Raw genomic sequence first — 14,324 nt, forward strand, 5'->3', positions numbered from 1 at the left:
TTACTGTTTTCAGACTTAAGAATATTCTCTCTTTAATTATGAGTTTTTTTTTGCTTTATTTCAGTACACGAAGCTTACATCAACGTTAATCAGTAGAATATTGCACCGAAAGAGTTCGTGATGCTCGCATATTTGGTAAGTTTTTACTAATTAAACGAATTAAAGAATGTACGAGTAAATTCGCCTGAATGAATTGAATTATTTTCTCATCGATTCGCAGTTGAATGTTTACATAGTTACGACGAGGTGAAGTATGGAAATAATTTTTATTAACGTGATCACGTCATTTCAACGTTCAAAACGACAAAATAGATCACATGAAGCTTGAAAATATGCACATACGATACAACGCTTACTGAAAATTACAATCGAGATATTGGTAAAAATTGGTAACAAGCTTATGACTTATGATGAGGGTGGGTCGTGAAAAAAACAAACAGGAAGATCTTGACCAAATTCAACGGAAACCTTTATTTTGAATCGAAAGTCACCCCGATAAATTCTTAGCTTCCGAGACGCTCCTGGAAGAAAGATGTGGGTTCTCAAACAGAGGAATTTTTGAGAAAATTGTGGCTTTTTTCTCTCCAGCCCTGTTTTGTAAAAAATGGTCTAGTTCCAGAAGACATAATTTGAGATTCCTGTATCGACTTCAGCTATCTCTAATCAAAATCCAAGACCACTTTTAGGGTTCGATTATTTTCGAGGGAAATCGTGTTTTGAAGATTTTTTCTTCTCAAATATTATTGCGCCAAAATTTCGTGGGATATCATTTCTGAATCTGGAGAAATATTTTGGAACACAACTGTGCTAATTTTTCTGAAGCAAGAAAACCACGATTTTTTCGAAAATGCTTCGGTGGTGAAATTTTTCTTTATAAGGAAACTATCCTAACCTAACCCAAAATTTCATTTTTCGATTTTTGGCAAATTTTTGAAAATTTTAGTCAACATTTTTTTCTTTCTTTTTTTTTATTCAAAAATGAGAAAAAAATCAAAATTTTATGAAATTGACGTACAGAGCTGAAATTTGATTTGTGCTCCATGTTTGACCTCTCAAGTCGATTGGTGATGATTTCAAATCGTTCTGGAGCCTCCTACGGATTTTCTGATTCTCCAGGTTTTGAAAATACGCTTCAAGTTGGGTAAAAAATGAACTTGATCGTCAATGAATTTGGATTTTTACCATCTTAGTGACCGATTTGATCGATTTACATGCATATTTTCAAAATAGGTATGTATTTTTCTCCAGCATTAATTTTGAAATGAAATTTCTAAATCCGCTGGAGGCTCCAGAGTAGTTCGAAACCTTCACCAATCGACTCGGTAGGTCAAAAATAGGATTATCGTTAAATTTCTGCTTTCTACGTCAATTTGATAAAATTTTGATTTTTTTCAAATTTCTTACTCTTTGAATTTCCAAAAATTCGCCTAAAATCGAAAAAATGAATTTCAGCACCTGAAATATTGGCTGGTGGTGTATTTTGAGGTTCTCTTTCCATAGACTTCTGTTTGGTACAAAAATTTTTGTTAGTACCTATGTAACTTTCATCTCAAATTAAAAGTCTCCACTGAATTTGATCAACACCCTTTCGACATTTTTTTACGATACTTTTTAATTCTAATGGAGCATAAAATTATGCAGGTATTGCTTGAACTGAAAGCAGGTTGAAAATATTTAATTGTGTATGCTTTCGGCGAACCCAACTCGGTGATTTTCCGCGTCAAACACAGAATAATACTTCCTGAGGAAAACGTCTCCCAAAATCCATTCAAACTGAGGTGTTTCAATGTGAGCCAAACCAATCACGCAGTGTCCCACTTCAAGCTACGTCAAAGGCATAAAATGTTTTAAAAAGTTATCAAGAAAAGTTATGCCAGGTAGGAGGGGGGGGGGGGCGTGGAAAAATGGACAAACCTGTATTAAGTAATCTTTCCCTGTAAGTACGTAATCTTCGCTGCCAATCTTGAACGTTATGTTTGGAAATTTGTGGAAATCTTCGCATTTAACCTTTAAACAAATATTTTTATCAGTATCGCTGTGCACATATATCCTAAAAAAGTTGTGATCTGTTGGGTTCAATTTATAACCTTTTTGCCTGGGGGTATTATAGCTTTGCGTATGGGATCAATGTACTGCCTTGGTCCATAAATATGGGATACTCCGGTATCAACTAAAGCTCTGATAGGTATACGTGAAGGTAATTTTGTGTGACGTTTGTCAGCATAATTGATAGAAATACTGTTCAAAAAAAAAAAAAAACAGATTGAAGTGATTAGAATGGAAAATAATCACAAAGATGTATGAAATGGGTTGCACGAATATTGGGTACTGGGTACTTGTTAAGTATACCTACTTTTGTACTGGAATTATCCATGAGAGTTGTTGCTTAGTTCTACTTCCTTTTTCGACGACTTCATTGACATAATTCAATTGACCTCGGTATTTGGATTCATCTGTCCCGCATAGAATCAATTCACCTCCATTTTTACCCGACACATTACTGAAAGTTTTAAGAAATGAAAATATTAAACCGTTTATCTCGTTGTAGTAAAGAAATGTGATAAAATTCTAGCATACTGGGTAAAGTAAAACGAAAATTGACTGCTTTTGATTTCACTTTGTTGGCAAAATTTTGATATTACGTTTATGGAATCCCTATACGGTTTGTAACCTAATCCCATTATACCATCATATGGATGCTTTGTGTCTACCGCCGATACGTTCGTGGCTTCGAGGAAACGTTGATTAGCAATCTTGACACCGTTTATCTGGAAAAAGAAAAATTCAACGAGGCCTCCAATGAAGTGTGATAGACTTCGAAAAAATATGATATTTTGATCCCTCTCTAGAGGTCTAATTAAGAAGTAGGTAGGTCTGCTTACTGTGATCGTATCGTGTGACCAAAATCCTTTCGTCCATCCTTTTCCATACAGGATTGTATGAGTTTTTCGTGATTTTTGCTTTTGATACGTTTTTGAGGAGGTATGGTTATATCGAGTGTTGTTGACTATTATAAAAATGACACATCAATATTGGGTCATTAGAGGAATGTGGTGATTTGAAAAATTTTACCAGGGCAGGTTGGACTGTTACAAAGTGCTGAAAGAACCCATAGGTAAGGCGATCCTGTATCAAAGTCAACTTTCATCTTCACAGGTGGAATTCCGATTGAAATAGTTGCGTAATAGATCATCTGAAATTTATAATAATTCTTTTTAATTTATTTTCACATTCGATCAAATTCATCGAGGACATAATTATGATGAGATTTTTTCGCTTGTCTGCCTTGTTTATACAAAACTCACATTTCTGTTGTTTTCAAGCGGAATTATGGAGTTTTTGTTTACTGTGTGTGAGCTTAGGATTTCCATTGTTGGAGGAATTCTTGTCAACGGTATCCTTGAAAACACTCAGCGTGAATCATACGAGTATTATTTGTCAAGGTTGGTTGAAATATGCCTACTTGATCTCGTTTTCAAAATTTTTATAATAATTCTGGCTTACCTGATGGCCCTTCCAAGTGCTGAAACATGTTTTGTGTGATACGTCTGAATGAAAAATATTAATAAAAAACACGTCAATTTCATTTCAGAGTTTATTCACTTCCGGAAAATCCAATTAGAAAATATGATTTTACTTGTATTTATATTAACATTCGCGTACTTTTTTTGTATCATGCTTCTGTGTGACTGATATTTACTAAGTAGATGTATTTTATTTATTTAAAATTTTTTTAAATTATTTGGCTTTATTTATACAGAAATTCGTCTATATTTCTTTCGTATCTCTTATAATAGCCGGATGAATTGTTTCCTTTTTCGATAACTAACTCGAACGACGTGTTTTAATACTATTTTCTGTTTCCATGATTATCAAATAATCCCCTTTTTAAAAAGAAATTGTCCCAGTTTTCCACGTTAATGGTACCTTTGTGTGGAGCTCCCTTTCTCGAAAGTCATGAAAAAAATCAAGAAAAGGGGAGTGAATCTGAATCGATAAAATATTATGAAAATTTCCCATTGTTGTGTGGGAATTTTTTAAAATATTCAAGTAAGCCATCTTTCCAGATGAAGAAATTTCCCTCAGTTCCTCAAACAATATTCTAGGTATGTTTGGGGAGGGGGGTGTATGTTGCGGCTGGGTGATGTAACTAGAAAGTTCTGGCGAGTGTTTGGATAGCATAATAACTGAATTCTTGAAAAGTCCTCGCATTTCTGAAGACCGCCCTTCGCGATGATCTCTGAATGCCGAATCATGACGTGCCAAATAAAAGGTTACATCTACATATATCAGCTGTTCTGCTGCTATACGATTCATAAAATATTTGTTGATTTCTTTTCTGAGGGGGGAGAGAATTAATAAACCGTGGGTATTATTTGGAAAATGTTTCTGGAGATCTAAGAGCTTCAAAAAATGGGTAATTTTTTTCCATGTTCTATTTCAATATTTTTTTAATTTTTAAAATTTATTTTTTTTCTTTTCTTTATTTTTTTTCAATTTTTAATTCATTTTTTTATCAATTTTTAATTTTTTTTTCTTTTATTTAAAATAATTTAAAAAAAATTGTTTTTGCATTTTTTTATTTTATTTTATTTTTCATGAGTCATTCAGAAATTATATTAGGTAATTTTGAAGTGGTTAGATGAGCGATTTTGATTACGTAATCCTCATGGTTTATATGTACTGGGGTTATAACCTTTCCGATAATTACCCATCCATACAGTACCAGATCACGAGATAACCTTACGACTCCCCACCACCGCACAAAACTTCTCCACTGTAGCACTCTGTATCATCTGCAGCAAAAGTATACAATCAGATTCCACAGAGTGTAAAAAACCAGCCTACTGCTAAAAAATTTTAAAATCCCCTCAAAGAATGGCTGAATGTCGTTTTATATTGCTGCCACATATATCTCAAAATAAATAAAGAAATTGAAATTGAATTTTAATATTACGAGTAAAATACGATATTCCTCGTAGAATAAAACTGATTAATATCGAAATAATATAAATACAAAAATGTAATATTTATTTCTAGAATCCTTGAAAACTTTCAGATTGTGCCAATAAAAAAAAGATAGGTATCATAAAATGTCTAAATAAATACACAATCATAGCAATATACCTACACCTAGTACCTACCAACATGTTTTACTTTTTCATAATGTGATAAGAAATAATTACATGATTTGAGTTGGAGATTAAGTCAACTCAACCTATGATAGAGCTTTGAGTTAATTTCAGAAATACTTTTCTCCATCCGTTCATCTATAACAGATGTAGGTATACGTGTTAATACATACAATAGCTACATAATTATATTTTGTGTCAGTGTTAAATTTTTACAATGGTTTCAAAAACCCAAATTATTTTACACACGTTATTGGCTGTTTACTTTAGTAAGTATCGATAATATAATTATATCAACATCTTATACTAGTGCAGCAGAATAATTACACTCTGAGGTCAGCCAAATTGCTACAAAAAGTCTACTTCATCATTTATTAAAATTCTGCTCTGTTCCGCACCCCAAGTAACTTTTTTCAGGGTATCTAACAGGTAGTGCAAGTAGTGAAAGTAGTGAAAAAGTAGTGAATTTTGTTAAGAAGGTAGTGAAAAAATGAAAAAATTCACATTCGTTCCTTTTTCTCGATCTTTATTCCGTAGAAAAGAGCTCATTTGTCGACTTTTTCAGAGCTTGAATTGCACATTTTTGAGAGCTTTTTCCCTCGCTTCGCTCGGGCTATTTACTCTTTTTCCCCGTGCAAAACTATTGTTCAAATTCAAGAAATGTTCAAAGCTTGAATCAGAAAAATAAACTCCTCCCTGCATGAAGAAATTTTTTTTTCACTTCTCAAAACATCAATTTTTGAAAACTTCTGCCTTCGCTTCGCTCGGGCTCGTTTGCTTTTTTTTCAATTTTAAATTTTTCAAAAAAAAAATCATTTGAATTTCAAAATTTTGAAGCAAAATAATAAACTTCTTATAATTAACCAATTCATCACACTAAAAATCATCGTTTTTTGTACCTCCCTCTCGAAATTAAAAATTTGGTTTGTTTTTTATTCGCCCAATTTCATTACATGAGCAAGAATTGAACCTTTAACGTGAAAAAAATTGAAATGATAAAATTATTTATTTTCGACATCCGCTTGCTTGAAAAAAATCTTGGGATGTTGAAGACATTGGAAAACTAAAAGCGAAAAGTTCTAATGCAGGGTGTCTAACACTCCTATTTATCCTATATATCCTATAAAAGTCCTTTTATTTGCCTATGACACCTTTTTGTCCTTTTAGTGTCCTATTTTTCAACAATTTTATCCAAAAGTCCTATTTTTTTCCAATATGACTTTTTCAAATTTTCAATATTTCCCACTTTCTTTCCGGAATTTTGAACTTGTAGAAAAGAGCTGATTTGTCGGCTTTTGTAGAACTTGAATCACACATTTTTGAGAGCTTCTGCCCTCGCTTCGCTCGGGCTATTTACTTTTACTTTTCCCAATATGTGAATTATTGTTCAAATTCAAGAAATGTTCAAAGTTTGAATCAGAAAGATAAACTCCTCCTTCTTTACCAAATTACCGATTTCTTTTTACTTCTCAGCAAAACATGAATTTTTGAAAACTTTTATCCTTGCTTCACTCGGGTTTGTTTGCTTTTCTTTTATTTTTGTTGAATTGGGGTGTTGAATCATCATTTTTAAATTTTAAGATTTTGTAGCAAAATATAGGTAACTTATCACTCAAAAAAACATCGTTTTTATACCTCTCAAAATACTGAATTTCTAAAGCTTTTGCCCTCGCTTCGCTCGGGCCCGTTAGCTTTACATTTTCAAAAAAAATCATAATTCAAATTTTAAAATTTTGAAGCAAAACATTCGAAAAATTTGTGCTTTTTTCCAAATTTTCCATTAATTTTTTTACATTTTTTAAAAATTTGTTAGTTTGAAACAAGTTTTTTATTCACCAAATTTCATTACATTGACAAGAACCTAAATATGTACATCAAAAATTGTAATGATAAAATTACCTTTTCGACGTACGCTTGCTTGAAAATAATCTTGGGATGTTTGAAGGCATTGGATAAGCGAAAAATTTGAATGTAAAGTTTTGCCTCGCCCACTGCATGCCTCCCCCTCTTGAAAAATACCAAGTGTTCAAAAACTGTCCTGTTAAAAGTCCCGCTAAAATTCCTGTCGCTAAAAACTTGAATAAAAATTTTGACCCCCCCCCCCCCCAATACATTACAAAATTCCACAGTAATGCTGGAAAAATGACCTGCTGAAAGTCCTGCTAAAAGTCCTATAAAAGTCCTATTTTTTCATTTTGGAATTTTGTTAGACACCCTGTAATGTAAAATTTTGCCTCCCCCTGCTCCTTTTTTTAAAATAAAATCTCTAGTGTTTAAAAATGTCCTGCTAAAGTCCTGATTTTGTATTTTGAAATTTTGTTTGACACCTTGTCTTATAACGAATGTAATAAGCTCGTTTATTTGTATTGTTTTTTTCAATAATTTTGATTGAAATTACAAATTTTCTTCCAGTTTCAATTTTTAAAAAAATTTCCATGTGCAAAATTTGACTTTGTAAATTTTGTGTGTGTGTGTGTGGGGGGGGGGGGTGGTCGAGTGGATGGCATTCTGAAAATTCGGTTGAAAAAAGTAGTGAAAAAGTAGTGATTTTTAAAAAGAAAAATCCGTTAGATACCCTGTTTTTTGACGCCTCGCCCCTTTCAAAATCAGTTTTTTCCATTTTAACAGGCTATGGTTCGATTTTACTGAAGAAATCGTAAAACAATAAAAAAACACACCATTCTGTCGGAAATTTCATGACGAATAACTTTAATTTGTTGTGAATTATGATGGTTTCTTCTGTAAAGTGGGACCCTGGCATGACCTGTTGAATTCAAATAACTGATTTTGATAGACGGAGGCGAGATAACAAAAAAATTACCTATGGGGGGGGTACAGAGCGGAATTTTAAGAACTGATACAGGAGACTTTCTATTATACAAATAAGACAACAAAAAAAACTTCTGTAGCGATTTTATTCCAGGTAAGGGTACTTTTTTACCTATTTCTACTGCACTACATAAGTACATAAAGAGTTTGCAAAATGTCAAGCTCATTCCATAAAGCTGTTTCACAGTTGATGAAGTTAATTGTAAACGAATAACGCAGTCCCCATACCAGCATATTGCAAAACAGAACTGGGCAATTTTAAATAGAAACGAGCCTATTTCAGAGAAACCTGATGTAATTGAAAAAATCAAAGAAATACTCGATTTCATATTTAAAAGTAAGCATTGTTTTTTTAATTTATTATCTTGGTTTACTTACCTAAATTAACCCTGTGATTTTAGAACAAAATAGGGTATACGAAGAACGGGAAAAAGAATGGGAAAAAAGATACGAAGAAATAAGGAAAAAATACGAAAAACTGGTGAAAGAAAACGAAGAATTGGAGAAAGAAATATTCGGAAGTAAAAGTAAGCATCCATTAAAGAGGCTACTCGTATCTGGCGATTTTTAACACCATCCGTCACTCATCAGTACTTTTATGTTTTTAGGTTCGGGAAATGATTCAAGTTTGCCTGTGCAAGTGTACAACAACACCATACCATAGCAGTTGAATTGCAGTGACGATGTGCCAATGCCAATGATGAAGAAAAAATTAAAACGTAGAGGTCTATGTACAACGATGCCGGTGGTGATTTTCGTGTACGAAACATAGATGGCTTGGGCCCCATAATCGGAAATTTTTATTGTCAATTTTTTTCATCAAGTCGAGGGTTTAAGTTGGGGACCCATCATTTACCTCGAGGACTTACGAATTTGCGTACCTGCTTATCTGCTGAAATCCATTGTTTTCGAGGTCGTAGAATTCGAATCTGGAGTTATTTTTTTGTAGAGGTGGGAGGTGAGGCGTGGGGAGGGGAAAATTTCAAATTTCGCTTGATCATGAAAGAAACCTCCCGATCTTGTGGTCTCTCAAGCTATTTTAATCTTCTTCTATTGAGCCTTTCCCAAGTTGGAAAAAACTTTTAAAAATGGAATAAGTAGATTAAAGTCAAAGATTTTTTTGTTGAAGTTTTCACATTTCTGTTCAAAATTCGTCTGGATGCGAGGATTTTAAAAAAAATATCTTCCTTGCCCTGCCCTGCCTTCCCCCTCCTCAAAAAAAAAATAATATCAGTTTATTTGTACGGAGTCCAACAGCATTTTTTTTGAAGGGAAATCATTGGATTTTCAAAATTTTCATGGTATTGAATACCCAGTAAAATGGTTGAATTTTCGATGACCTTGAAATGCTTTACTAAAAATGATATTTTTCATGATGGATCTTAGAACGACCTCGAAACTCAATTTCCAAAATAATTTTTTTTTTCGAATAAAAATCCCATCCTAATAATTGATTTACTTTTTAATACTGGCGTTAGCAGGGCCAGTCACTCAATCAGAGCTCGTATGTATTTGTTTGGAAAACAAACGAACGTGGAAAAACGAAAAGATGTGAGGTTATGTGAGGACAAATTGTACGTAGCTGTCTAAAAAAATGTAAACAATTTATTTAGGTTAAATATTGGACTATTTTTGTTATTACGATTCAATTACGAACCGTTGATTATAGTATTACATAATTATGTGTTATCTATGTGTATGTACTTATTCGTTCTCATATGACAGACGTTCTAGTGAAAACCAACCGTGTACGAATTATTTAATTTTATGACAAAAATCCATGACGCAGAATAATTTCACATTCACTCTCATACTACGTTTGTTAATACGCGTACGCGTCAACACAGAATTTATTTTCGTTTTCCGCAATAAGCCTGGTCAACTTTTGCTGTACATATAAGGCTTCAGATCGGCTCGATTATGGTGGCAATCGATTCGTGAATTGAATTTAGCACTTGGGAGAATTATTTTTTAGCAATTTGTTGTAAAATCGACGATTTTGGATTTTTTTTAAAATCCGAGATTTTGTAAAAGAATAAAATTTTTACTTCGTCTGCTAGGATTTGCGATTTACCAGCCCTCATCAATTCGGTGGGTTGAACTTATGACATGATTGAATTTTCAGTTGCCGAAGTTGACTGCAAACCTCTTCTGAAACGATTCGAAATAGTTGGAGAAAAGTCAACTTTTGATGGATGCTCCAGATCGGTCCAAATATAGTGAAAATCGATTCGAGGGATCGATATATTATGTATTTTTTTTTTTTTTTTTTGTGGAAAATTAATACTCCAGTAGGCTATTTTTGTAATTTTCCAAAATTCGTCAAAAATCGAAAAATCAACTTCGGCTGCTGTAAATTTGGTTCTGAAATCTGGGTGACGTGCTGTTTCAGTGAGCTATGTATTATTAGACTGAGTTTAATCCATCTCGGAACACCTTGTATTATCTCGATCAACAGGCTGTGCATTTGATTCTTCCTCTTCCGATTTTGTTTCTTTATATTTTACCTGTTGCTGTTCAATTTATGGAATTTCCAGGTTTTATTGTATGTAAGTTTTGTAATGCGAAATAACGATTGCAGTCTAGGAAAATTCGTTTAATTATTAGTATTCAATTAAAATAATAGTACAGACAATCTCTTGGTGAGAAAAAACTGACAAAAGAAAGATCAAGGATATGGTTTTCAGATAATAATGACCACCACATCAATGGTATAAAATATAAATATACCTAACTTAATACATAGACCTATTATGAAGTCTTAAAATACCTTACACTTGATTATTCATTAGAAAATTTGGTGCAGTATTTTCTTTACCATTACTTATCCATCTAAATACACGATTCAGAATTTACTGTATCACTCTTCTCAAAAATTGAAAATGAGAAACTTACTTGTGGAGCTCAGAAAGAGCTCATCAACTGAAGCAATTGAAAACATTCATTCAATTGTGTATGCTTTCGGCGAAACCTATTCGGTGATTTTTCATGTCGAATACAGAGTAGTATTTGCGAAGAAAAACACCTCCCAAAACCCATTCAGATGTAGATGGAGTATTCGTTTCATCTAAACCGACTATGACGTTGTCATGCTGCGAAATACATAACAGAAGTTATTAAATTAATCATTCATGTAGGTAGGTATTTCAAGAATTTGTGATGGAAAAAAATCTTCACTTACGTCTATTATAATATAATCTTGTCCTGTAAGGACATAATCTTCTCCACCAATCGTGAATGTTATGTTTGGCAGTTTGTGTAAGTTTGCTCTCGGGTCTTGTATCTGTAAACAAGCATTTTTCCATGAAAAAATCGTTAGTGAGGACTCCAATTCTAGACTCGTTATCTAACCGTTGAGAGGATTGACTCAATAGATCTTTTAATTGCAGTAACGTGTTCCTCTGGCCCATGAATAAATGATGATCCGGTAGCAACTAGAGCTGTATTACTCGTGGCGATTATTTCAGTATATCTTTTGTCGGTGTAATCACTCGTAATTGAAACTCTGTTCAAATGAGAATGAAAAATTTGAAGAATCGTATGAAATACTTGTATAGGTAGATAGATACCAACTTTTCTACAGGTATTGTCCATGAGATACCTAAGGAGCTTTTTTCCACTTCATTCACGTATTTCAGTTTTTCCTGGTACTTGTACTTGGATCTATCTGTACCGCATAATATTATCTCGCCACCATTGTTCCTAAAAGTATAGAATGATGGAATTATGAAAGCATTTTCCCAACGTAAGTACAATGATGCATTGATGTGGTATAATATGTATTGTCATGAAAGAAGCAAGCTTGTAATAAATGGAAAAATCATCGAACAGGTCAATAATTTCAAATACCTGGGAAACACGATATCATACCAGGGAGAAGTAGATGTTGATGGAAAGATTACAAAGTTCCTGAGAGTCACCGGACTGATAAACAGGACCCTGAGAAGCAGTAAGGTGCGGAAAGAAACAAGATTGAAGGTGTACAATACTCTCACAATACTGATGACATGACTTATGGAAGCGAGGTATGGGCGCTGAAGAAATCAGATGAAAGAAGAATAACGGCAGCGGAGATGAAATTCATGAGGAGAACGGGGGGGGGGGGTGACTCTCAGAGACAGAGTCCCATCTGAGAAGATAACAGTAGATCTCGGAGTGAAGCCAGTCATGAAGAGGATAAAAAAATACCGATAGAAAAGGTTGGAGAAATCATATCAAGAGGATTGAGGAAACAAGATCGCCAAAACAGATCCTCCAATACACACCAATGGGGAAAAGATGCAGAGGGAGACCAAGGAGGAAACTCACAGATACCTCAAACTCATCCTCGGCAAGTTCCACACCATAGCAGACAGGCCAACAGACTTACCGGTTATAAGGAAATTACGACGATGAAATTCTGAACGTACTTGGTTAAATAAAATGAAAATACAGTGTCGTTGACTCCTAGTTGTTCACAATATTTTGATATTATGTTGATTGAATCCCTCTCTCGTTTGTAATTTAATCCCATGATCCCATCGTATGCTCTGTTCGCGATTTGCTCAGACATGTCTGTGGGTTCAAGAAATCGTTGATTATTCACTTTGTAGCCATTTATCTGCAATAAAAAGTTGAATGAGTAGGATAAAAATTGAAAAGTTTTTGGGTATTTTTCTCGATTTTTAATTGGCAACGATTGCTAAAAAAATAGGTAAAATTCCTGTAGACACCTTGTGGAGGGGAAAAGGAGTGATCCTGCACCCTCATGTAAATGTAAGCACTTACTGAAATCGTATCACGAGACCAAAATCCGTTTACAGATCCTGAACCATACCATAAGGTAGATGATTCGTCCTCTTTCTCATATTTTTGGTACGTTTCTGAGGAGCGGTGATCATATCGAGTACGATTTTCTGTAATGAGATTGCACATTTATAGGTTTTGGGCGATCGTATAAAAAATAATGTTCCGCATTAGTAATCACATCTTTGATCTTACGAGTACTTGGGCATGCCGGACTATCACAACGAGTTGAATGAACCCACAACGAAGACGATCCTGTATCAAACTGAACATTCATCTGCACAGGTGGCGTTCCAATTGAAATAGCTCCGTAATATTCAATCTGAAAAATAATTTCAAGTTTTTGAATTTTTACTCACCGCGGTTTATTTTGCTGGTGAAGGATTTTTCAAATTTTCCTCGCGTAGTAGTGTTTGATATACCTACTTTATTTTTATAGTACGAGTATTTGAGCGGAATTTTAAATCTGTTTTGGGGTTGGTATAATGTGCATATGTATGGCGCGAAGATCCAACCTATTTTTGGATTAATTCCTGCCAATGGGACACTGGAAAAGGAGAGAATTTGAATTACTTATATATCAATTGGTGAGAAGCCGGGACGCGATGTAGCGAAAAAATAGAGAGCGGGATCACCGAACTCCTAAAAACAATTGCGAACTCCCAAAAACAATTTATGGCTGGAGGTTGTCTGATCAGAAAAATGAAATCACAATATTTACATAATATATCACTGCAACACTTTCAAAAATGCACAAATCGATGTATTGTGTGACTTTTTTTTTTAGCATCAACCTCAATAGAGGGTGCATGAAAGGGGTCCAATAAAAAAAAAATTGATAACGCTGGCTTACCCATTAATTTCCAGACCACAAAAATGATATCCTGCGTGGTACTTTATGAAAAATATAGCCAGTAAATATAATAACTTCATCATCGCGATTAATTTTTTGAAATGCGTCAGACACTCGGAGATACAAATGTATACTGACTACCTTGATTTATTAATCCACTTTTTAAAACCGTCTACATAAAGGTACTGCGGAGCTCGTGTCTTCGCGTCGCGATTCTGTTACTTTTAAGATCAAACCTTTTCTTAGGTATCCATTGTCCTTTCTGTTTTCTTCGTATCTGCTCTCCAGTGGTCCTGTTCTGCCTTCGTTTCTCTTTCTCTTCTCCTTCACTTACGACGTACAAAAATAGCGGTACATTGTACATTTTAACCTTTTTGAGAAATCTTAAGACGAAACGATCTATTTTATCAATGATCTAAATGCGAAGCCATGGCCGTTTAATACTGTGTATAGGCGACAGTGCAGTTTATTCGTAAAACAAGCATACCTATTAAGTGAGAAAATGAAAATGACATGAGGTTGGACGAGGACAAATGAAAAAAAATAAACAATTCATTTGCGTTAGATTGAACGACTATTGCGAATTCGCGATTACGATTGGATCTAGAATTTTTTTTACTATTCACTAGTTGAGTACCTTAGAGTCAAACCCAGAATTCTCCAAATTTTTGAAAAATGAGGTTATGATCGTTTTGGGTACAGTTAGTCGGTATGCATCGATTGCC

At 33.9% G+C, this 14,324-nt stretch overlaps 4 protein-coding genes across 6 annotated transcripts in view; 2 read left to right on the forward strand and 2 right to left on the reverse strand.

Annotated features, from left to right (window-relative positions):
• LOC135835893 (uncharacterized) overlaps positions 1-14,324 on the forward strand; it is a 180,979-nt gene that overhangs the window by 126,371 nt on the left and 40,284 nt on the right. The window contains exon 7 of the mRNA XM_065350391.1: positions 65-135. The gene's annotated coding sequence lies outside the window, so the exon portion shown is untranslated. The remainder of the gene's footprint in view (positions 1-64; positions 136-14,324) is intronic.
• Positions 248-3,701, reverse strand: LOC135835758 (gastricsin-like). 3 transcript variants are annotated; one of them, XM_065350179.1, is made up of 9 exons: positions 3,505-3,701; positions 3,306-3,399; positions 3,073-3,193; positions 2,883-3,007; positions 2,578-2,768; positions 2,354-2,500; positions 2,088-2,238; positions 1,915-2,007; positions 248-1,824 (listed from the first exon to the last, which is right to left on the reverse strand). In XM_065350179.1, the coding sequence occupies exons 1-9, from the start codon at positions 3,585-3,587 to the stop codon at positions 1,675-1,677; spliced, it is 1,155 nt and encodes a 384-aa protein (XP_065206251.1). In that variant the 5' UTR covers positions 3,588-3,701; the 3' UTR covers positions 248-1,674. The 3 variants fall into 3 exon arrangements, with proteins under 3 accessions (XP_065206251.1, XP_065206257.1, XP_065206266.1); XM_065350185.1 differs by having other exon boundaries at positions 3,306-3,409; XM_065350194.1 differs by lacking the exon at positions 3,306-3,399.
• LOC135835913 (uncharacterized) lies at positions 5,266-9,698 on the forward strand. Its single transcript, XM_065350417.1, has 4 exons — positions 5,266-5,401; positions 8,149-8,298; positions 8,363-8,488; positions 8,570-9,698. The coding sequence occupies exons 1-4, from the start codon at positions 5,350-5,352 to the stop codon at positions 8,623-8,625; spliced, it is 384 nt and encodes a 127-aa protein (XP_065206489.1). The 5' UTR covers positions 5,266-5,349; the 3' UTR covers positions 8,626-9,698.
• LOC135835709 (uncharacterized) lies at positions 10,543-13,883 on the reverse strand. Its single transcript, XM_065350107.1, has 9 exons — positions 13,600-13,883; positions 13,173-13,293; positions 12,942-13,068; positions 12,729-12,856; positions 12,371-12,561; positions 11,535-11,663; positions 11,313-11,466; positions 11,143-11,244; positions 10,543-11,053 (listed from the first exon to the last, which is right to left on the reverse strand). Exons 1-9 carry the CDS (start codon positions 13,680-13,682, stop codon positions 10,907-10,909), a joined length of 1,182 nt encoding a protein of 393 aa, XP_065206179.1. The 5' UTR covers positions 13,683-13,883; the 3' UTR covers positions 10,543-10,906.

This window comes from Planococcus citri, chromosome 1 (assembly GCF_950023065.1).
Source record: "Planococcus citri chromosome 1, ihPlaCitr1.1, whole genome shotgun sequence".
Taxonomy (NCBI): domain Eukaryota; kingdom Metazoa; phylum Arthropoda; class Insecta; order Hemiptera; family Pseudococcidae; genus Planococcus; species Planococcus citri.